At 44.1% G+C, this 22167-nt stretch overlaps 1 protein-coding gene across 9 annotated transcripts in view; it reads left to right on the top strand.

The window, feature by feature from the left end:
• Positions 1 to 22167, top strand: part of LSAMP (limbic system associated membrane protein) — an 888518-nt gene that overhangs the window by 761909 nt on the left and 104442 nt on the right. For all 9 annotated transcript variants that reach the window (XM_053931674.1, XM_053931651.1, XM_053931642.1 and 6 more), the window contains one exon: positions 11728 to 11853. In XM_053931674.1, coding sequence (XP_053787649.1) covers positions 11728 to 11853 — 126 coding nt within the window. The remainder of the gene's footprint in view (positions 1 to 11727; positions 11854 to 22167) is intronic.

Genomic DNA, 22167 nt, shown 5'->3' with positions numbered 1-22167 from the left:
TTTATTTGTATTTTTTATCACTCTTTGTACTTTGGGGAAATAATTTTTGTAGACTCCAGTCTATCATGACCATCAGAAGGGAAAGTGTATGAGTGTATCCTTATCATTCATCAGTATCCCTAACTATATTGATTATGTTTCTATTCCTGTTCAGATTGCACAGTATTTTAAGGGGCAAGCTTTTTATCTTGGGTTTATGAACCACAGGGCCGATTCTCTCCTTCTTCGCATGTAAAAGAGTATTTTGTGTTCTCTTTAATTTATACCAGCAGTGAAGCATCAAGCCTGTTTTGTCTGCCTTGCATTTGCCCTTTTTGTTCTGCCGAAGAACTTTGCAGCATGTTAATTCCTCATAAAGAATGTCTGAGGCTTTGCAGATATTCTTCTCTTACTCTCCTACTCATCTGGTGGATAAGTGACACCAGTAGGGTACCAGTCTCTGGGGATGCCATATATCTCACATACACTAGTTCCCTAAGAGTGAGAATGAGAACTGAGCCTTAGAAAGGTGGAGCACAAGTGTGTAGAACAATCACTGAGTGTGGAGGACCAGACCACCTGAGTGATTCCTTCAGTTTTTTAGTAATGTTGCTCACCTTGATAACTGTGCTTTTACAGAGGCTCAGATGTGGATGTGCTGTCACAGTAGAGAGACTTGGCTTGTGTTTTACATGGGACTTAGTTTTTGATTCCCTACTGCAGTTGGAAGCACTTGCAGGTTTTTTGTTTGTGTTCTTTGTTGAAAATCAGAGGCGATACCTTGTTCCTGCTCTGCAGCCAGCAGCACTGGATTTCTGGGGTGGCAAGTGTTTGCTTGCAGAACCTTAGATGAAAGTTGTCTGTAAAGATGTTATCCCACTAAACATAAAGGTGCTGGCAACCCTTCTGGATGTAACCTCATCCTCCTGAATGGACAGTGTAGTCTAGGATGATACTTTAGCAGGAAAGTTGGACCAGATGACCCATTGTGACCCCTTCCAACCTTATCCATTCTGCAATTCCCTCAGTTTATAACACTAACAGACCAACAAACCATTAACTTTGATGAGCCTTGAACCACTCTGAGGGAAAAAGACAGTGGTTTTATGTATACTAGTAAAGCTGCAGACTACAAGGGATAAGCCTCATTCCTGGCAATCTGGGAGAGATTCTCCTTTAATTGGAATGGCACCAATTCAATGTCATATGTTTACAGAGCAAAGCTCTTGGGATTCATCCCTTCCCTCCCTTTGACGTTGTCTGCATGTATACAGCACATCTTTACCACACAGCAAAGCCTGGAAAGGGAAACAGTAGGAGAATTCCAAGATGTCAAGGTGTTCTTTGGCTGAACCAAAATAGAGCACTCTCTTTTGGCAGGAAAGCTCTAACAGCAGAAACTGTCCTTCTCAGAAACCTTGGCTCTTGGTTGCCTTGTGGGAAGGAGATCACCACAATCACATCTCAGCTCTAGCTAGCTGCCTGCTTTGTTCAAAGATACCTTTACTTCAGGAGTACTGCATTTGTTTTTTCTTCTTTTCTGCTGCATCAGACTTGTGTAGATGAGCATTTCTGGCAGGAGGGATTATTTGCCTTGAACTCTTTGGCTTTCCCTTCTCAGATGGCTGATGATAACACCCTGGCCTTTAGAAATGAGGCTGCAGCAGCTATCACCAAGCTCAAAAACTGATAGCAAGCGAAGGTCTCATAGCTGGCATTTCATAACTGTATGTGATGGGAAAGGCCAACAACTCTGGATCCAGAAATAGTGACAATGCAATCCAGCAATGCGTTCCTGTAGCCCAGAAAGCCAACTGTATAGTGGGCTGCATCCAAAGCAGCATGGCCAGGAGGGCGAGAGAGGGGATTCTGTGCCTCTCCTGCCCCTCTGTGAGACCCTTGCCTGGAGTGCTGCATCCAACTCTGGAGTCCCCAGCAGAGGGAGGGCATGGACCTGTTAGAGTGAGTCCAGAGGAGGGATACCAAGGTGATTAGAGGGGTGGAGTATCTCTTCTACAAGGAAAGGCTGAGAGAATTGTGATTGTTTATCCTGGAGAGCAAAAGGCTTCGAGGTGACCTAATTTCCAGTGCCTTCCAGTACCTGAAGGAATCTTATGAGAAAGATGGAGGAGAATATTGACAAGAGCACATAGACAGGTTGGGGAAATGGCTTCAAATTGAAAGAGGTCAGGTTTAGATTAGGTGTTAGGAAGAAATTCTTCACTATGAGCATGGTGAGTCACTGGAACAGGTTGCCAAGAGATGTAGATGCCACATCCCTGGAAGTGTTCAAGGCTGGGTTAGATGAAGCTCTGAGAAACCTGATCTAGTAAAAGATGCCCCTGCCCACAGCAGGGGAGTTGGAACTACATGATTTTAGGTTTAATATCCATTCCAACCCAAGACATTCTGTGATTCTGTGTAAAGGTCCCAGTATGGGATTCTTATCTTTGTTCTTTATACTTTTGACTGAAAGCAAACCCAGCATTTCCAAAGTGCTGCTGTGGCTTTCTGCTCCTCCAGAAGCCTGAAAGTAATCTTGAAAGGTGGTTACAGCAAGCAGTCTTGCCCCATTTTGCTCACTGCAACATGTAAGAAAGGAAAGCCTGCTAATAAAAAATATTCTACCATGAACCACATGCATTTGATTTGAGTGAGAGGCTTGTCACTGAGATCCTGCCTCAGCCAAAACTGAGCCAGATCCTTGGGTATGTGGTATGCACAAGACATTTTGAGAATCCTGTTTATCACCCCGTGGCTTGTTGAAGAGGATGTGGGATAAACCATGGGCAGTCAAGGGAATCTGAGAACAGCCTTTGGAGAGAGATGGCTTTTTCACTCAGCCTCTGTGTGATGTTCATCACTGGTTCATGATGGTTGCTCTGTTGTTGTACTCTGTCCCTAATGAGCTGAATATAAGCAACAGCACAAGATCTGAAAACAAACAAAAAAATTGGTTCTGTTTCTCCAGCCAGAGTGGGGTATTAGCTGAAATTAACTTACTCCCCCACTTGCCTAATCAGGACCTTCTCTGGTCCTGTACCTCTTGCCCTGGAATGACATCGGCTTTTCTCTGTTATTTTTTTCTCCTCATACCTGGTCAGTACTTCCTAGTCTATGTCCCAAAGAAGGAGTTAACAGGCAGGAGCCAAGGGCTGCTGAGACTCCGTTAAAAACCCACAATCTTTTAGGTTGTTTTTTTTTGGTCTGTTTGTTTGTTTGTTTTGTTTGTTTGTTTTGGTTTGTTTGTTTGTTTGTTTTTGTGGGGTTTTTTTTGTTTGGTTGTTTGGTTTTTTTTGGTTTGGTTTGGTTTGGTTTGTTTTTTTTTTCCCCTCAACTGGCTAATAAAGCATCCCTGTTTTGGCTGCATTTCCTTGAAGCCATCATCCATTCTTGGTGTATAAGGACTTGTCCAGAGGTGAACAACATCAAAGGAGAAGCTTCCTTGGCTTTGAATCAAGGCCTAGAAGGGCTGCATATTTGACTCAGTTGCATGCCATATACATCCAACATGCTTAATGTTCCTATGAAAAAGTTCTTCTTAAGAAAATTCTCAGAAATATCTTTGGAGGACCTGGACACTAAGGACAACTTTTCTCACAGGATTTCTCTTCCACGATGGCTGATTATGTCTGCAGAAAGAAAGATTTTATATTGTTTCAGTCCCAAAAGTAAATACTTACCAGATTTAAAAAGAACAGTCTAAGGGGATATGTAAACACACTTGAAACAAAGACCAAAAGCTGTGTACATCTGCAGTCCTTAAAATGTTTGGGATTAGGTGGCATTCCAAGAGTTAATCCCTGGGGATTAGCATGGCAAGCACTTCTGTTGTTGTTTACACATGTCCTGTGAGGAAGGCTGTGTTGTCACAGCAGGATCCTCTAGGAGGGTTAGCCATAAAGCTCTTGAAGTCAGTTTTACAAGCGGAAAGAACCGTAGCAACACAAACAGCAAGTGCACAGAGCAGTGCTTCAAAGACAGAAACTGCAGATGAGTGGCATAAATTCAGTATGTTAATAGAAAAGACAGGGAAGGTTAGTAGCAAAGAACTTCATACGCAGAGGTGCAAATCTGGTGATAAGCGGATATTTGGCATATGCCTGACTTGTGTTTTGTGCTTTCATTTACATGCTGAGCACACAACTGGGAACCTGCTCTCCTGGACTACATCAGGATCCAAAAATGTGGGTTCTGCAAACCTGTGCTTGGTGAGGGCACACCAAAAAGCCAGGTGTGGGTGAAATGCAATCAGCACTGGGTAAAAGCTGGAGCTCAGGCTCAGAGCTGGAACTGCTTTAGAGTGCAAAGCTGGCATCCAGTTTTGAAGTGGAGGTGCTGGGCTACGAACAGGAGTGAGACTGCTTTTAACCCTGACCTATACTGTCACCTTAGTGCACTGATAAACAAGGCTGGCTTGAGATTTAAGATGTTCTTTTCTGTGTTTCTCTCAGTGTGGAAGCTAAATAATTTCTCTCCTGAAAATTTCATGGAGACAAGTTTCTAAAAACTTGTCTAAAATCAGTGATAAAGAGTGTAAGGAATTGAACCCAGTTCTGTGCTGTCTTTTCCAACAGCTCAGGAATGGGACAGTGCAACACGTTCACACTCTGTGCTGCTCTCTGCTAAGAAAGAAAGAATGTACTGGAAGGGCTTCCCATACAATGTTATGTGGAAAAAATAGTCCAGACACTATTGAATGAGGCAGAACATTCCTTTAGACAAAATGTTTTAGCTTGTAAGCTCTTACTCTCCAGTGTGGTGTGCTCTGACGTGCTACCCAGCTCATGGGTAGCTTTGCACATGGCTTTGATTTACAGGATCCTGTCTGCTTCTCTGCTCCTAGGCAGTGCGATATGCAGTCCCCATCTGGATTTTAAACCATTTCCTGCCTGGCGTCTCAGCGGGTGAGGCTCAGCGGTATGATGGGGGGAGTTCACCAAGATGCAAGGCCCAAGCTAGCAACCCCTGTGCCTCTTCTGCCTGGCCTCTCTTGGCATCAGCAGTGATGCTTGATGGAGATCAGCTCCAGCGGTGCAGAGCAGTGGGGGAGCACACCATAGGTTGGGAACTGCAGATCTTTTAAACTGGTTTCCATGCTCTGGCTGTCATAGACTCTTCCCTAAAGGCCACGTGATGAGGCACTCCCTTTCAGACACGATAAAGAGGGAATTTTTACACCTTGTGAAAACTCTGTAGTGTATTTTGAGAGGTTTTTGGTTCCCAGGGGATTAAAAAACAAAACCAAGCCTTCAGCATTTGCCTCTACTTCACAGAAGCTTTAATGCTGAGTGAGGCATTGGCAGAGTGAAACAAGCCTAGCAGAGTGGAAGGTCAGAAGGCTCTTTCAGAGTCTGCTCTCTTTAATGAAGTTCAGCAACTTCCTTCTCTGCCCTCTCGCTCTGCTGACAGCTTCGTCTCCCTCTGGCTGAGGCTGCAGCGTGAATCAGACCGTAAAAAACACATCTTGGGTCTGATGTCGCATTTCTTCTGTAGAATGCTTCAGAAACATTACCATGCCGCATCCCAAAGGGTGTCTGGATTTTACTTTCCAGCCCTCAGCTTGCTCCCTTTGCGGACTTTAGCATCAACAAGCTGTTTCTTGTTAGGGCTGTAAAGAGCTGTGATTAGCCTGCTGCACACACAAGAGGGAAATTAAACCATTTAGTTGTGTTTAGCAGCTCAGCCCCTTCTTCAGGTTCTCTTTTCACCACTAAACACTTTAACTAAACAATGACTAATGAGGCCAATTTGCTGTCAATTAATTGCCCCAGGAAAGGGCCGCTAATTGTGGTGAGCAAGGTGGCTGTTCTAAAGCATTGAAGGACCATATGATGGTCAGCATCCCCCCTACCTCTACCTTGGGGCTTATTAGTGTTTTATATAAAGTGCTGTTAATTGGGATCTGGGGACAAGGAAATAAGGACTCTCTCAAGGCTAATTGATAGGCACCTGGGGAGGGTTTTAGTGGCTCCAAAGTTCCTTTGACTTTGGAGAGAAGTCCTGATGTTTTCTTTTTTTTTTGCCCTGAGAGCTGGTGTCTCCTGTGTATTAGTGGGTGGGACTCTTAATTTTATCCAACAGATGGGGGTCCTACTTGCCTATAGAGAGGAAGGAAATAGACTGGAGGAAGCAACTAATGAGGATATATGGAAGGAATTGAGAATTTTTCCATTTGTATCCAAGGTGCCCTTTCTCGGACTAGCAGTTAGACCACTTAAAATGAAGCTTATGGGCTTTCTTAGGCAGTTGCAATACTGTTTGCATCTGTGTCTTGGAGGTATTAAATAGCTTTTGCTGTACTATAGGTCTGTAGACTGGGAATAAGAGCTGTATTTTTTTAATGTATTTTGTGACTTATTGACAAAATACTGTACTGTTGAGCAGTCTTGGAATTGGAGACTGGGGAGTAGCTGCCCCACAGTGGAAAGCTCAATCCAAGGGTCTTAGATGTAAGACACTGTTTACCCAAAGGGAGGAGTCCAGGCATCTGACTGAATTTCATGTGAGTGCATTTACGCAGCTCAGAATTTTCCACCTAAGTGTCCACTCTCCCTGTGTTTGCATTTTTTATTGTTGTATCCAAGTTGAGTTCCTAGTCCGGTACTTCCTGCCCTTTTCTCACAAACCCAACCTCCTGCTGCATTGAGGTGTCATGTGAAGCATCATGAAAGCAGAGTGCCATCAGTGCAGGAGCCAGGGACTAGTGCCCCCAGCCTGTAAGTACCCCTTGTACAACTTCTGCTAAGCAGTGGTTCCCATTCCTGCCACTTTATGCTTTTGCTGTGTCTAGGTGCTCTGATCAAAAGACAGGTATCTGAACTGTCTGGGAGCTGTGGCATGAGTCAGGTTCAGCATAAACATAAGGAAAAGATCTCTAGAAGCGGTCCTTTAGCAAGGGTGGCCTTGATACTTTCTTATTCCATCCCCCATTGCACTCCTGGAAAGGCACTAAGGAGCTTGTCTCCTGCATATGAACTTGTGTCTCTGAACCTTTGGGCTCATTCATTTACTGACATTAGGGGTGTACACTGCTCTTTGCCTCCTTCCATAGCCTTGAATCAGAACATTGATCCAGCCCACCCACACCATCCCAGGTAATATCTCAGGAGGAGTTTTGAGCTCTGAAGAGCTTTGGTCATAAAAGTCAAGGATAACAGCAGCAGATGTTTGTGTGTTTGCTTGTTTGTGGTTTCCTTGCTGCCTTGCGTATGCAGCCCCTGGTCTGTAATAACTGCTATAGCGGGTGTTTTTGTGGAAACAAATCACCTGTTTTCATCTGGAGAGCAACAGTGATTGTGCTGGGGGAGCATGATCTATATTTCATGTCTCAGTCTTTCTTATTATTTAAATTAATGTGAGTTGCAGTTGTCATGAAGTGAAGGATTGACGGCAATTAACTAGAACACCCTCGGTGCAAGCTGTTTCTGCACAAGCCTGTTCTACCTAGCTCTGTCACTGTATCTTTTTTGGGACTTAAAATCTCCCACACCAGCTCTGACCTTGTACCCCTCCTGCCCTGCAGCCCTCCCAGTCCAGGGCACCCCACAGTATCTCTGCCCTTGTCTCACTCCTGCCTTGCAGCTCTCCTTCTCTTCCAATGTGAGCTTCTTTCATGGAGAATGGACACTGGTTACTTTGGGATTTGTTATTTGCTGTCAGTGATGTGGAAGATGAGATGCTGGGCTGGCATCAGCCTTGTCCTATAGATGTGAAATGCAGAAGAAACAAATATGTGAGTTTTAAGCCATTCTTCTCAGGGTTCACTCCCATCTCTCCAGAGACGGAGAGTCCCTGCTGTGGGTGGGACATCCTCCCTCTCTGGGGATGGAGGAGTAGGGTACTACAGTGTGCTCCCTTTCATGTCTGGCTCTGCTCCCCACCCCAACTAGGGGCATTCTAAGCACACTGTAGTGAATACTCCAAGTGATTTACACTGAAAAAGCAGAAAAAATATGGCAATCTTATCTTTTTCAGCAGTACCTAAGACCCTGGCAGTGCTTTCCCATGGTCCTTGAAGCCAGAGGGGTCCAGCAGCAGCAGCCTGATTTCCCCTGAAGTAAAAAGCTGTTAGTCAAATAATGAAAATGCCTGTAAGTGCTGTTGAGCTGTAGCATTTGCCCTTCTGTGAGGCTGCAGCCTGTGGGTTTGCCTCTGCTAATAGTTCAGAGAGGCCACTCACAAAAGAATTTTCCACTTGAGGGTTAACAGGAGATGGCTGGGCAAATGGAGGCTATGACACCCAGTAGATTCTGGTCCCAGGAGGTTTTATTCTCAACAATCCTTCTTCCAGCAGTCTAGGACTTGTGAAAACATAATACAACCCACACATGGGGAAAAATAATAAGGTCAAAGCTTCTCATTTTAAGGTTGTCCTAAAAAGGTGTGTGCAAAGTAATGACAAGTGCCAAGGAGGCAATGCTAACTGTTGGTGGTGCTGACAGTTTTGGCATTTTAACATGCTGGCTTGACGCCCTGAAAATTAAAAGTCTCTGACTTTTTATCTGAGTGAAATTGTTGTCCACTGGCTTTGGATTCTAAATAGATGAAGCCAAGCCAGGTTTTAAATTTAGAGGGAAATTATTTCCTGCCCTATTCCCCCTTGTCTTAGCCTTTTCTTACCTTCTGACCGAGGTGGTAGCTGAAAGGAACCTAACAGGATTTCAGCCTTGGATGTCCTTTTCACCCTCATCTGAAAAAGTGGCAAGACAGATATGACCATCTGGACACATGCTCTTCCTCTTGGGCATTCGGTAGGCATGGTCAAAACTGCTTGTACTGGCTGAGTTTACTTGATCCTCTTTGAAGTAAAATGTCTTGACAGCTTTGGAGAGCAGTAGTTTATATATGTCCCAGCTGGAGCTCTGCTGCTGCCCTTAGTGGCTTTTGCTGCTCTCTCCTCAGCCATTTTGGCTGGCATTGCACCATTCTACTAGGACTTCACACTGGCCCATAGCTTCACCTGCTAGTCCTGCTTCAGTTTAGTCCTTCTTGGTTTGCTGCACGGCTTTTTTTCCTTATGCAAATGTTAACCCCTTGAGGTTACAGTAATATTCCCAAAATGTAGCATAGTCACTGGTTTTACTCCTGGGCTCTGCTTACCCAGGTTTGCCAATGCAATGGAGAAGTTGTGCTGAGGATGCTCCAAAGTCACTCTCGTTGTGTCCCCTGACAGAACACCTGGACCACAACTTTTGCAGAAATAGCAGCCCTGATGTTCTTTCCAGGCTAAGCCCCTCTGTCCTCTCCTGTGCATGTTGGTCTTCTATCAGGTCTGAGGTGGCCCTCCAAGTTGCTTTGTTCCCAGTAAGTAAGGGTAGCAGTTTGGATTTTGGCACCAGAACTTTCAGGACTCTACCAGCCTGCAGATCTGCTGGCTGGAACAATGTGTAGGTCTGTCCTGAGCCATGGGACAGTGTATTCCCCTCATCCACTGGGAAAGAAAGAAGGCAAGTTTTCTGTATCTCCAGGGATGAGTTTTTGTCCCCTCTCTGAGGAGCCCTTTCCTGTCTTGACTTTTTGAAAGTAAAAGCTTTTTCCTTGAGTCAGAATCTTCCTTACATTGCAGCTCATGTTAGCTGCTTTTCAATGTTCACTGTGCACCTCTGAGAAAAGCCTGCCTGTCTCTTTTCTGTACATTCCCACTCACTTTTTGTAGAGAGCAATAAGATCTCCCTCAGCCTTCTCTTCTTCAGACTGAAGAGACCCATCTCTCTTAGACCCTTCTCATGGGAAGTCATGTGCTATAGCCCTCTGACCATCTTGGGAGCCTTCCAGTGGACTTGGTCCAGTGTGTTGATGCCTTCTTGTACTGGGGAGCCCAACACTGATTGAGTGCCTGAGATGCTGTCTAATAAGCACCATGTAAAGGGTTTTAGACTCTTCCCTCCACTCGGGGGGTTACACTCTTGCTAATACAACCCAGGATGCTTGTTCTTCACTGCAAGAGCATACTGCTAACTCATGCTGAACCTGAAGGACCCCCACGTGTCCTGGACTGCTTGAGCCTAGCACTTTCTCCCTTCCAGAAAATATCAAGATGGTTGGTCCCTAAAGAGGGACTGTTACTACGAGACTTATTCTACCTGTCTAAAGTAGTATCGCCTCTTCTTAACCAAGGAACAGGGGTGGCACTGTGATATCCAGTGATGCTTACATCTGAGCTAGTTCACCATCCAGAGCTGGGTACATGCCAGCCACTGCTTTGCATTTCTTTTCCTCTTCTTTCCCACCTGTCTTCCTTAGAAAGCCTGTATCTGAGTTACAGGCCAGTCCTAAGAGCTGTCTTACCCCAGCTCTTTCATCCCAATGGTTTTTCACACATATCCACTGTGAATCCGTGTGAACATCTGATTCCTCCTGTTTTTCCACCATGCTACTTGCACTGCTGCACAGGCATTTGAGGTGGACCCCCAGCTGTCCTGCTTTCCCAAGGCGTGCAAAAGGCTTCCCCATTGTGTTGCCCCCCAGCTGCTCCCTCACTGCCCTCTGCATTATCACTTGTCCACAGATCACAGCAATCCTTCCCCAGTGCGCCTGGCTTAAATCCCTCCTTGCCTGGGTGAGTGAGCCTGTTGGAAAATAGATGCCTCACTTTGCTCAACAGGTTCTCTTCCTCCAAGGGGGTCCCATGGTCATAGATACTCAAACGTTGTCCATGAGTTTGGGGCCTACAGAGAAGGGCTAATGAGCTGTGGGTTGTAAACAGCATTCATGTGAATCCAGCAACACAGCTGGAAGTAGTGAGTTGCTCTTTCCAGGCTTCATTTCCTTTTCCCCACCTAGCTTATAGGCAGTGTTGCCTCAAACGGACCATCAGCCACTCCTGCCAGGGAGGGGGACGAGGGAGCTCCTGTCTCTTTACTCTGTGGTAAGCAAAGCAGAAAATGATGTTGTTTCATTCCTCACTACACACAAATTTGGAAGCTGAAAATATATTACAAAAAAAATCAAGGATTCCTTTTTAGTGAAAATCCCTCACCACCTGACATGGGGTGTGAAGCATGGAAGCAAGACATGGATGTGAGAAAGGAAAGACTGCAACAGCTCCACACCTGGAGGTGGCACACTCCACACCTGGAAGTGCCTGTTCAGGTCCCAATTCATGGTCTCTCTGGAGCCATGACACAAACTTAGCCTGGAAAGTTTTTAAGGATCTTGAATGCCCAAGTCATGGCTGATCTTGTGAATCTTAAAGATTCTGCTGTGCCTTTGGTGGTCTGCCATGTGTGGTGCAGTCATCCAGAAGCTAATTACTTCAGGTAGCCCATGGAGGATCCCTCTTGGCTGAAAGGTATCACAGAAACCAATAACTAACACACTCTTTGAGTCAATGCCTTGAAGCCTGGCATCCTGCAGGAGGATGTAGGACTCCATCTGGGACTCCCTGGAATGTAAAAATTAGCTAGGATGATACTTGGTGCCTGCTGATCCCTTCCATGCAGCCTTGAGGTAGGCAGGCAAGTCCTGAGAGGTCATTTTATGAATACCCCCAAACTTGTCCAAACACAAAGCATTGCAGTTGCAGCACAGGCCCTTTCTAGCTGTAGACTCTTAAAATACAAACTACACACCAGTACATACTACTCTGATGTAATTTCAGAAACCCAGCTAGTAGTGAGAGGGGTGCAGCCTGTGAGATGAGTTTCTGGCTGGGTCTGGTTAATAGGTTGGTAGATGATTAAGCCAGGCAAGCTGCCCTCCATGATTCTGCTTATAACAAGGTCAAGCTTTCTTTTGTCTTCACAGTTCCACCAAAGATCTCCAATATCTCCTCGGACATCACCGTGAATGAGGGCAGCAATGTGACCCTGGTTTGCATGGCAAATGGGCGTCCTGAGCCTGTCATCACCTGGAGGCACCTCACTCCTACAGGTAAGAAATCCAACTGGATTCAATTTGTGAACTGTACAGTAGTTCCATTCTCTTCCAGCATCAAAGAAAATTTCAGTAGCAATATAGGCAGCTATAGAAAAGTGGCAAGAATCTTAAGTGCACTTCAAGCTTGTTTTGCAGTGTGAATTCCCAGGCACAATAACCAGGTTTTCCAAGTGAACAAATGAAATTACTTCAATAGATGCTCTGCAGAATTGGACCTGTAATTCTATTAGCTTAGGTCTTCATCTAGTTGTCCCAGTCTCTACTGCTGGTAATGCACAACACAGCGATGGAGATGAAATGCTGCTGGTGCTAGACTGAGGGAAAAGGATTTCTGTTGAGACACTGCATAAAAAAGGTTCTTTCTGAAAACCATAGGATTTGCTTCCTACTGATTTGCCTTAAAAGGGAGAGGCAAACAGTGGCCCAGTTTCTTTCATACTGCTCTCCACTTTGGCAGACAGCCAGAAGAATTGTGTCTTCTGAGTTGAGTAAAGAAGGCAATTGATCTTCAAGGTGAGTGAAGAGCAGGATGGTAACAGAATAAAGGAGATCTCACCATCTTTGTTCTGCTATCTGACTGTGCCCTCCATGCTTAAGGATGTGGCAAGGTTGGGAGGAGAATGTCTCTTAGTAGCCAGACTCTGTGGGGTTAGCAGGTTGGGTTGCAAGGAAACCTTTAACCCCTAAAGACTTAACAGTAGGATGAGAACAAGAGATAGGTGTCTATCCCTTCATATCATGTCCTTGGAGGAAAGAAAAACTCTTTAGCTGACTTCTTTTCCTATCAGATACTCTTTAATCTAAAATGCATGGGGAAAACATCAATTAGCCCCATATGAATGATCTTCTGTGATATTCCCATACATGTAAAGGGTTAAAGAGGATTTGAGGAAGGCAGAGAATATTCTGCATGTGCTACAGATAGTCCAGCTTTCTACTGCAGTTCAGCAGCCAGAAAAGGGGAGAGTCTTTCAGAAAGAAAGTTGGGGAGAGAGAGGTAGAATGACACATTGGAACAGAGCTAAAGGCTACATCCAGAACCCCCTGGATTTGGAGCCTGTAGTTGAGATTGGGGTTACTTAGATTTCCTGTCTTGTCTCTTCAGCCAAACCAAAGTTCTCCTGAGCTTTCAGGTATATGAAAGCTAGATATGCAGTCTGTATTTCTGACCCATTTCTTCTTCTTTCAATGCCAAGAGAAAAAAAGATGAGGAAAGCCTGCCAGGAAGAAGTGAGAGCAAGGCTGATTAGAGGAACACTAGTCCTCTGTGGTATTATCATCACTACCTGACTCTTCTCTTCTGTTTTTTTCAGAATTAAGTATGACTGTGCCATTTGTATGCATAGGAGAACTTATTTTTTTTCATCTTTGATTATGTATATAGAATCTTCTAGCTCTGGTATTTCTGATCTTAAGGTTTACTTCATATCAAATCTTCCATATAACTGCTGCATTGGTTCTCTTTCTTGTATCCAACTAAAAGATACTCCCTAGCCACTCTCTAAGCACAGCCTGAGTTAAGAGTGTTAAATTTTCATGAAATCTAAGACCTGGTACACAAGAGTTGCATTCTTCAGAGCAGTTAGAAGATTCTTGTCTTGGCTCATCATTTTTACTGTTGCTGCTTTGTGGGAGTTTTTCATTTTTACCACCTACTTCACTGTATCAGACACAGATTTTTTTTTTTTTTTTTTTTTTTTTTTTTTTTTTTTTTTTTTTTTTTTTGCCTCTTTACAAAAGTCTCCACAGAACAAATCCTCACTCTGGCTATCCCCACAGCTAGCAACAGAACTGAAGAATCCCATCCCTACTGTGACCGTAGGGACAGTTTTCTTGGCTCTGTTGTTCAGTTTTCCAGCATGTCCCTTCACATTTTTTCTCCCATGCTGCGTGTCTCAGAGATGTTGCCTTGTTAGCATCCCTCAGCACCATCTCACTGACTCCTTTCCAATCCCTCCTCAGTCCTCCTCCCTACAGTGAAGCCTGCCAAGCACCTCCTGTGTAACAAACTAGAGGTTATGATGAAGGGCAGGCAGTCCTCAGTCTGTCACTTCCATGTGTTACTGATTGTGGTTCTTTCTTTTTCCCCATCTGAACCCATCTGCTGTCTTTTAGAGATACAGAGGAACTGCTTTCAGGCAGACATCAGGTCTTTGAGCAGCATAAAGCCCAGTAAGACACTTGTCTCAAAATGGGAGACAGAAGGATTTATTTTAAATGTTTTCCTTGAGGTTGACAATTAATATAAATTCCAAATCCCTTCCAGAGCTGCTGCAGTTGGAAACATGTCTTATCTCGGAATCTCCCTTTTCCAGAAGTGCAAGGCATTTTGGCTCCATTTATGCGATTTCTGAAGACATCTGCTATGCATCAAAGAGCTATTTTAGATCATTGTAAAGGTTCCTAAAATATATCTCTCTCCTTCAATTTTTTTCATGGTTAAACTTGTGAGTGCAGAACTGGAAGAAAGAGTGTTATTGAGCTTGTGTGGGAGGTTTTGAATGGCCAGATAGTGAAATTAAACCCCTTTCAGGGGGCAAGAGGGCCAAATTACTTTTTCTCTGTGCGCTCTCCTCAAGGAGTTCATTAGCAACTTTGTCTGCTGTTTCTTTCATTCATTGACTTTATCAATAGAGTTTGTTGGCTAATTACCTGGGTTAGGACCACAGAACTGATTTAATTCTTGTTGGCTGGGAAGTGGAAGATACAAATGCAAAAGGAAGGCAGTGTTGGTACTTAGGCAGAGAAGGTATGAATTCATGTAATAGTTCATTTAAATGCTGAAATCATAGCTTACTTATCTGCCTATCTGGGAAGTAAAAAAATTGATTTATAAACTGCTGTGTTGCTTCCTGTACTGGTTCTTCAGTGAGCAGTTGAACCAGACATTTTTCTCACTTCAACTATAAGTCCTGATACCCTCAAGCAGCCCACAGGAAAAAAACCTCTCCTAACCCTGTGAGAAAGCTGAAGTGTGACTGAGGTTGATGACTGTAGCACTGACACCTAGGAGGAAGGCAGGTAAGGGGAAAGATACTTTAATAATTCAATGGCAAATGACGATACAGATCACCTTTAATTTGATGGAAGCAGGAATGACATTCCTTGGAACGATGCAAGTCCTTGCTCTCCTCTTACATTCCTCTTCAGATGATTGGTAGATTGTATTTTGACGGAGCAGGTGAAGAGAGTCACACAGACCCTTTTCTTTCTCACCTGACAGGCCATTGTTCTGTAGGACATTGGCAACCTGGTCAGAGTAGTTGTGGATAATTTAACAGGCATTGTCTGGGAGCACAAACAGCTTCATTAGCTCTTCTCCTCCAGCTAGCAGAGCTCTTTTCTGGGATCACTGACCTGCACCTTCCAGCAGCAGGCCAGCACATCCCTCCCTGAACATAGTCTGATCCCATTCCTGTGGTTCAAGACACAGCTGCAGGCCTGTTAAGCCTGCCATACCTGATGACTTTTGCCACCCTGGTTTGTGATGGTAAGCCATAGAAAAGACTGTAAAACTGAAAATCTGAACTGGATTTGTCAGGAAACTATGATGTGTTCAGTTGGAGTGGGGGTGAGTATTGATGATGCCCTATGCAGCCTGCATGAATTAGCAGTTGTCAGCGTTAGGAATACTTCACTAGGGAACACTCCATAGTCTCATCTCTTGAAAGGGACAAAGCCCAGATTCTTTGTACCAAGACTGGGTGGTACCCTGTTTTACTCTCCTTAATATTAGCTTATAACCTGCCTAATCCATGCCCCACAAAGGCATAGATTATTTTTTGTCACTGAATGCAATATCCTCAAATATCCCATAGCAGAACCACATCTTGGACAAGGTCCTGACACAGGACCATTTATCACTTATCACACTTACATGGTCTGTGAGGGATACCACAGTCAGCCTACCCATCTGTGAGTATGTTAGAAGGAGCTCTTTTTTCCCTGTACATTGCACCAGGATAACAACCAACACAGTCAAGAAAATACTGCAGTAATTTCAAGCCCATTTTAGTTTTACTCATTGTCTCTACTGACTTATGTTTATTCAGGCTAATGTGTCTTCTCCCTACCTGTAAGCTGCTGAGATCATAGTCCAGAGTATAATTTATCATTTCTCATCTCTGTGTCTTATTCAGAGCCAAGCTAGGTGCCTGGTTGACTGAAAAAGAGCTTTCTGGGAAGAAGAAAAATTAATGTACATTCATATCCTTACCAATAAACTCTAAAGAGAAGCCCTAAAGAGTGGCCTCTTGTGAATCAGGTTTGCAGCAATATGAATGTGAACAGTTGTTAGAAGGTCTTGGGATTACAAGAGATCTCACTGCCAATCCTTTTGCTGTGCGTGGGCAGGCAAAAGCAGAAGAAAAAGCCATCTTCTGTGCTGAGAAGCTTGTACTTGAGCTCACAAGAGGAGAAACATTTGTGTTTCTGCTTCTTTGCCACAAAGCATCAGTGATTGAAGCCTTCCCAAGGGCCTTGCTCATGGGTGCTCTGGGAAATGCCTTTAGCACCCGTGCTGATGACAGCCCGAGAGCTGGTGACAGGGAGACAAAGCTATATTGACTAAAGTTGAGGGATTGAGTTACCAGCTGAGGAACAAGCAATTCCCTTTTCCTAGAGAAGCTACAGAGTATGAAACCTGTATAAAGCCACTAGGTATCCCATTCTGGATCTAACTTCCTTGGCCTCAGCCCAGCAAGGCCACTTGATGGAGAAGAAAGCACTCTGGATTTTTTCCAAATTCCCCCTGACAGTCTAAAGAAACCCACTTTGGCTCAGAAAAAGAGCTTAGTTGTTACAGTGGTAATCACAGCATAAGAAAAACCAGTCTAGTGCAAAGCAGATAAGTATTGATTGCAACACCCAAGTTTCATGTCACAGCATACAACGAAAGGAGATGAGAAGGCTTGTCAAATATGCCAGTCTGATTCTCCCTAGAGGGTGCTAGAAATTCACATTGAGTCTCAGGGAATTTACCGTAGCCTGGGAAATTTAGGAGGGATAGAGAATACAGAAATGTGTCTCAATGCCCTGTGTAATTGAGATGGTATACATATAATATGTTTATAAACAGCTGTAGAAATCATTGCCATGGAAAGTTATTTAAAGATGAGAACTTGGCAAGACTCAACCAGCTTCTGTATTCCTGAGGATAATGTGAACAAATCTGGATATTCTTCTTATTCACAATAAAGATGTTGAAAAGGATGTTAAACTTCATGCTTTGGGGCTCAGAGATCAGGATAAGACCTAAAGTGAAAAAGACAGATTATCTCACACCCCCCCCCCTTGTGTATTTTCCTTCAGTGCATGCCAGTCTCCTTGTGGAGCTGAGTATTGAAGCAAGCAGAGACAGAGAGCTTTCTGAAGGCATGAGTTAAGAAGGCCATATTGGTCACAATGGGCAACTTTGCTCATTATGTCTTGTGTTGGCTTGCTTCTCATTGCCGCCTAAGTCCAAAGCCTTGTTGCTTCACTTTGTGTTGCACAGGAAAACACAGTTTATGCCCAAAGAAAGTAACAAGCAGAAAATCCTCCTGTAGAATCACCACAAGTCAGCCCTGTGGTCAGTAGGTAGCGGTGGGAAGCAGATTTTCTGGTTATCTAAAGCATTTGGATTTAGCCCATCTTTCTGCTGCTCTCCTAAAACTTTAGTAAAACAGCTGTAGAGAAAAGCAGCCTTGTTTTGGGAGGCATGGGGTGGGGTTCTTGTTTGGATTTGGTGGGGATTTGTGGCATTACTGTGCCAGTTCTTCTAATTTCACAACCTTCTCCCCATGAAACTGTCTCAGGAAACTTGAGGTTTACAAGGTATTTGTTTAACAAAACAACTGAGGCAGCTGATGATTTTTTAAACAGGTCTCCTTTTCCTCTTTTTTTTTTTTTTTTTTTTTTTTTTTCCTTCTTTCACTTCAAAATACTTTCTGGTAAAACATCTTCCACAGAGACCTTTCACTTTACCTCTTATACACTCCCTGTTTGTTTTAGCACACTTTCTGAGATGCCTTTTTCGCTTGAGCTAGTCTTCATCTTATCCAATATGTAGGGAAAAAAAAAGAAAAAAAAAAAAAAGGGAAGAGGATGCTGGCTCATAAAGAGCCTGGGAAACAAGCCAAGCTTTCAACTTTTTCAGGTCTTCTCCAGAAGGCATCCAAAGTTGTTTCAACCTCTACTTGCTTCCCACTAACACTTTTTTGATATTTCTTATATTTTTAGAGGTCTGTTTTTCTTAGGGCCCACAAGTTAGATCCATATTGCCTCCTTCCTCACCTGTAACAGACTTAAGTTGTGAAGGCTCTGTCTCCCCAGCACACTTTACCTTCTTCCTTCTATGCCCAGCAACACATGCATTGCACAGGGATCCTTCCTCTTGTAATCATCTTGCAATAATGCTCCGTTCGGTTACTGTGGGCTGTGATGCTGTTTCAGTACAAACACTGTTTATGCATGAAATGTTCCTTTTTTTTGACAACTTTGATTTCTCTCTACTGTCCTAGGGCAGAGAGAGAGAGCAAGGCCTTATGAGTATTTTGGCATTTATGGGGAAACAGACAAATAAAGCTTTTGTGAGGAGGAAATTTACCCTGTTGCCTACAGCAGTGGTTGGAGAGGAACATGTGGAGTCTTCTGGTCAGTGCTTGTCTGCTCCACCTCTGGCAAGGTTGTCTGTGCTGCTGGCAAGATGTGGCAGTTCTGTACGAAGTTAGTTGCCTTCCTGTCACATAAAAATGTTGCTCTTTGCAGCAAATTGAAGTCTGGTACAGTTGCCTCCTTTTTATCTTTTCCCAGATGGGTACCAATTCTAGTCGGTCATGCTGTTAAAGTCTTTTCCATGGCATTTTAAAGGCTGAGCTGGATTGTGTCCATATGAAAACTTTCCTCCACCTACAGAAAAGCAGGATTTTTCTAGTTCACTGCATGCTATAATATTACTGTCTTTGCAGTGCTATGCCTCTACCCTCAAGCTTAGTGATACTCACTGGGGACACTCCTGTTTAGCTGGGGCATCCAGGAACAGCTAGGTGCTTTTCCTCCCCTACCTCCATGAGCCAGTCTTGAAGGATCCCAGAGGGTTTAGATGTGGGAGTGAAAACTGAGCACCCCAGAAGATGAGTATTCAAAATCTCCCATAATAAATGATGTCAGGAAAAGGAATCACCATGTGCTTTCACGAGCAGGATCACAACAGCAACTTAATGAACTTTCCAATTCTCCATCATTCCTACCCATTAGGAAAAGTCCCATTAAAATCAAGGGACTTTTTTGTCCTGACTAGGACAAAAAGAGGAGAGGTCTCCTAGGCCTGCCCTGCTGAGACTGGTAGATGCAGTCCATCTGGCTGCCTTCCCTACCAGCCTTCCTTGTTCTCCAAACACACCATTTAGCACTCAGGTAGTCAACTGCAGTAAAACAAAACGTCTGAAGAGAAGGTTACTGAGTGCAGGACACTGATGAGGTGTGGATGTGTGTGTTGCTGTGTCTCCCTCTAGTGATCTGAACTCACAAGTCTGCTTTGGGTCCTTTGTGCTTGGAGCTGCTGGTTTGGGGACAGAGGTTCTCTGGATTCACCAGAGAAAAGGTGGATATTTTAGGACTGGGTCCCATTCTCCCTGCCATCTGGAGGTCATATTCCCCATTGGCAGTTCTGTATTTGCAGCTGTAGCTTGCATCTGGAAATTTAAATGTGCTTGTAAAGATACAGAGAGGTTGATCGTGAATTAAAGCGAGAAAAAAATCATAGCATGTTAAATTGAATAGTTGCAATTCAAACATCCTTAAGAAAGCTAGCCTTAAGAAGAAAATGGGGATGCTGCATTTTTTTTTTCTCTTGTAGCTGTAATCTATAAGTGGTTTCACTTAGGCCAAGCATATTTCTCACTCTCACTTCACAGTAGGAGAGAGACACACTAATAAAAGGGGAAAGTTAAGGTAGTAGCTTATGGTCCATGCTTTTTTTTTTTTTTTTTTTTTTTTTTTTTTTTTTTTTTTTCATTTAAAGGGAGAGACCACCATTTTGCTATTATGCTGTTATGTGACTACAAGTGATCTCAGGGGCTGCACTGATTTCAGTGCCTGATATATTCTGCACTGGAGCCAGACCTAGTGTCTCATCTCAGGACCACAGTGAGCATAGATGACAGCATCTACTGCAGCACACAGTTCCTGCCAGGACAGGATATCTGGAGGGAGTTTCCCTACAGACAGCCCCAAAGCCTTCACCCCTTCAAGCATCTCTTGCACAATTATCCTACTGTCTCTTGCCTCTGTCTCCACCCCCACACCAATCCTAATCATGAAGCTGCTTATATATTCCAGCTCTAGAGATAGCTGGAAAATAGTGTGAGAGAGAAGAGTGGCATGTAGGGAGAAGCAGATTATTTGCAAGAGTCTCCTGTATGTGCAGATAACCTATGGCAAAGAGAAAGCCAGCTTTAGGGGCAAGATATCCTGAAACTGTTTCAGCAAGGTCAGATGTCACTCAGCCTCCTGCAGTGTGGAGCTTTTCTCCCAGGCCTGAATACAGTTGTAGTGGAAGTGGGAGTCTCCCAGCTGAAGGCACTGAGCTATTTCAGTAACGCCAGGCTGTGACAGACCCTGGTGTTGTGAACACTTGTGCTCTGTTTGCTTTGTCAGCCTCCTTTCTGAGCCTTTCAGAAATATGTCTTCACAACATCGCTCCCTTTCCTGTCTGAAGAAAAGTGTGAGAGACTGGAAACATGATTCAGGGGGTTATCTTTTTCTTAGGAGGTGCATGTACAAAAGCATTGTTCTTATTTCTTCTTCAGATCCTCTTTTCTTTCAGAACAGCACCTGAAAAATACGACTCTTCTGATGTACTCTGTATTTTTTCATGCACTGGCTGAACAAATCATTCTTTCTCATAAACTCCCAGTGACTGCCCAGCGCAGTGTTACTGCGGCAGAGGAGCAAAGCAGAGGGGCTGGGAGGGGCTGGGGAGTGCAGGCCCATCCAGGAGAGCAGGAGCTGTGGTCTGATGCAGCCTTTGAATTTCACGCCCCGTTTGGAGTGACTTGAGCCATTGGAAAGAGAAGCATATCCTGCCAAAGGATCAGTACAATCTGCAAGGTAGAAAAGTGTAATGCAGGTATTGATGGTCTGGAAAAGGCAGTGATTGTGGGAGATTTCAGTTGTATTGACTGAGGACAGTGGCAGATTGGAAGGGTCGTGAAATGAGGACAGGACCATATCTATTGTGCTGTAGAGCACATTCAAAGAGCCACCCCTTGTCTGGACTTGTATCCCAGGAAAGGCACTGGTAAGAGATGAGATTGCTGCAAAGGGAAGAGCAATGCAGTCTCCCAGGGGCTCCTCAGGCTTCTCATAAAGGTGCCTGTGGGTCACTGCCCTATTGCATGCGCCTGGCTGAGAATTGCTGGCAGGATCATCCTAATTACGAGCACTGTAATGGTGGCCATATGTCACTGACACCCTCCTTACCTGCTGTGCAGCCTGTAGATTTGTAAAAGCTGCATGAGTATGCAGGTGCACACTGCTGCATGCATTATTTGTGAGCACTTGACTGTGTGTTTATTCGTGTGTTCACCATGCTGGTATCTGTCCATGCAGTTTGCTGCACAGATAAGCTTTGTGATGTTTACCTGCCTTACCCACAAACCTCAAAGGCTTGCATTTCCTTTAAGGTAGAATTGTGAAACATAGCAGTAAGCATGAAAAGTAAAAGCAAAGTACCTGCCATGGTTCTGTACACCTGTCTAAACCCTGGCTGTACATGCTAAACTACAGCTACATGACAGAGTGAAAGATTTAGTATTTTTAGAGTCAATCATGATAGAAGATAAAATTTCAGAAGTTCCCCAAACTGCAGAATCTCAGGTCAGACTCCAAACCCTTCAACTCCAGCCTCTCTCTGACATACTTGTTTTTATCTACTGCATTTATCTCTGCTGTACTTGGGCATCTTCCAAGCAAATAAATAATTGGATCCTGCTTCTGTCTCCCCTTCTGCCCAAGGGACTTAAAGTTAATTTGTGCTGACTGTTGGGCTTTGGGTATGTGGTGGGTTGACCTTGGCTGGATGCCAGATGTTCACCAAGCCACTCTTGCTCTACCTCCTCAGCAGGATGGGGCATGGGAAAAAAATAAGATAGAAAAACCTTGTGGGTAAGATAAAGGCAATTTGAGGAAGCAAAAGCAAAGGCCACTTACAGAAGCAAAGGAAAACAAAATATTTATTTTTACCCTCTAATTGTCACCAGCAGGAAATCTTCAGCCACTTCTCAATAAGCTGGGCTTTAGTACATATAGTGGTTTCTTCAAAAGGCA

This window comes from Vidua chalybeata, chromosome 2, assembly GCF_026979565.1.
Source record: "Vidua chalybeata isolate OUT-0048 chromosome 2, bVidCha1 merged haplotype, whole genome shotgun sequence".
Lineage (NCBI taxonomy): Eukaryota > Metazoa > Chordata > Aves > Passeriformes > Viduidae > Vidua > Vidua chalybeata.
The sequence above is the reverse complement of the archived record's forward strand: the minus strand, read 5'-3'. Positions and strand labels throughout refer to the sequence as shown.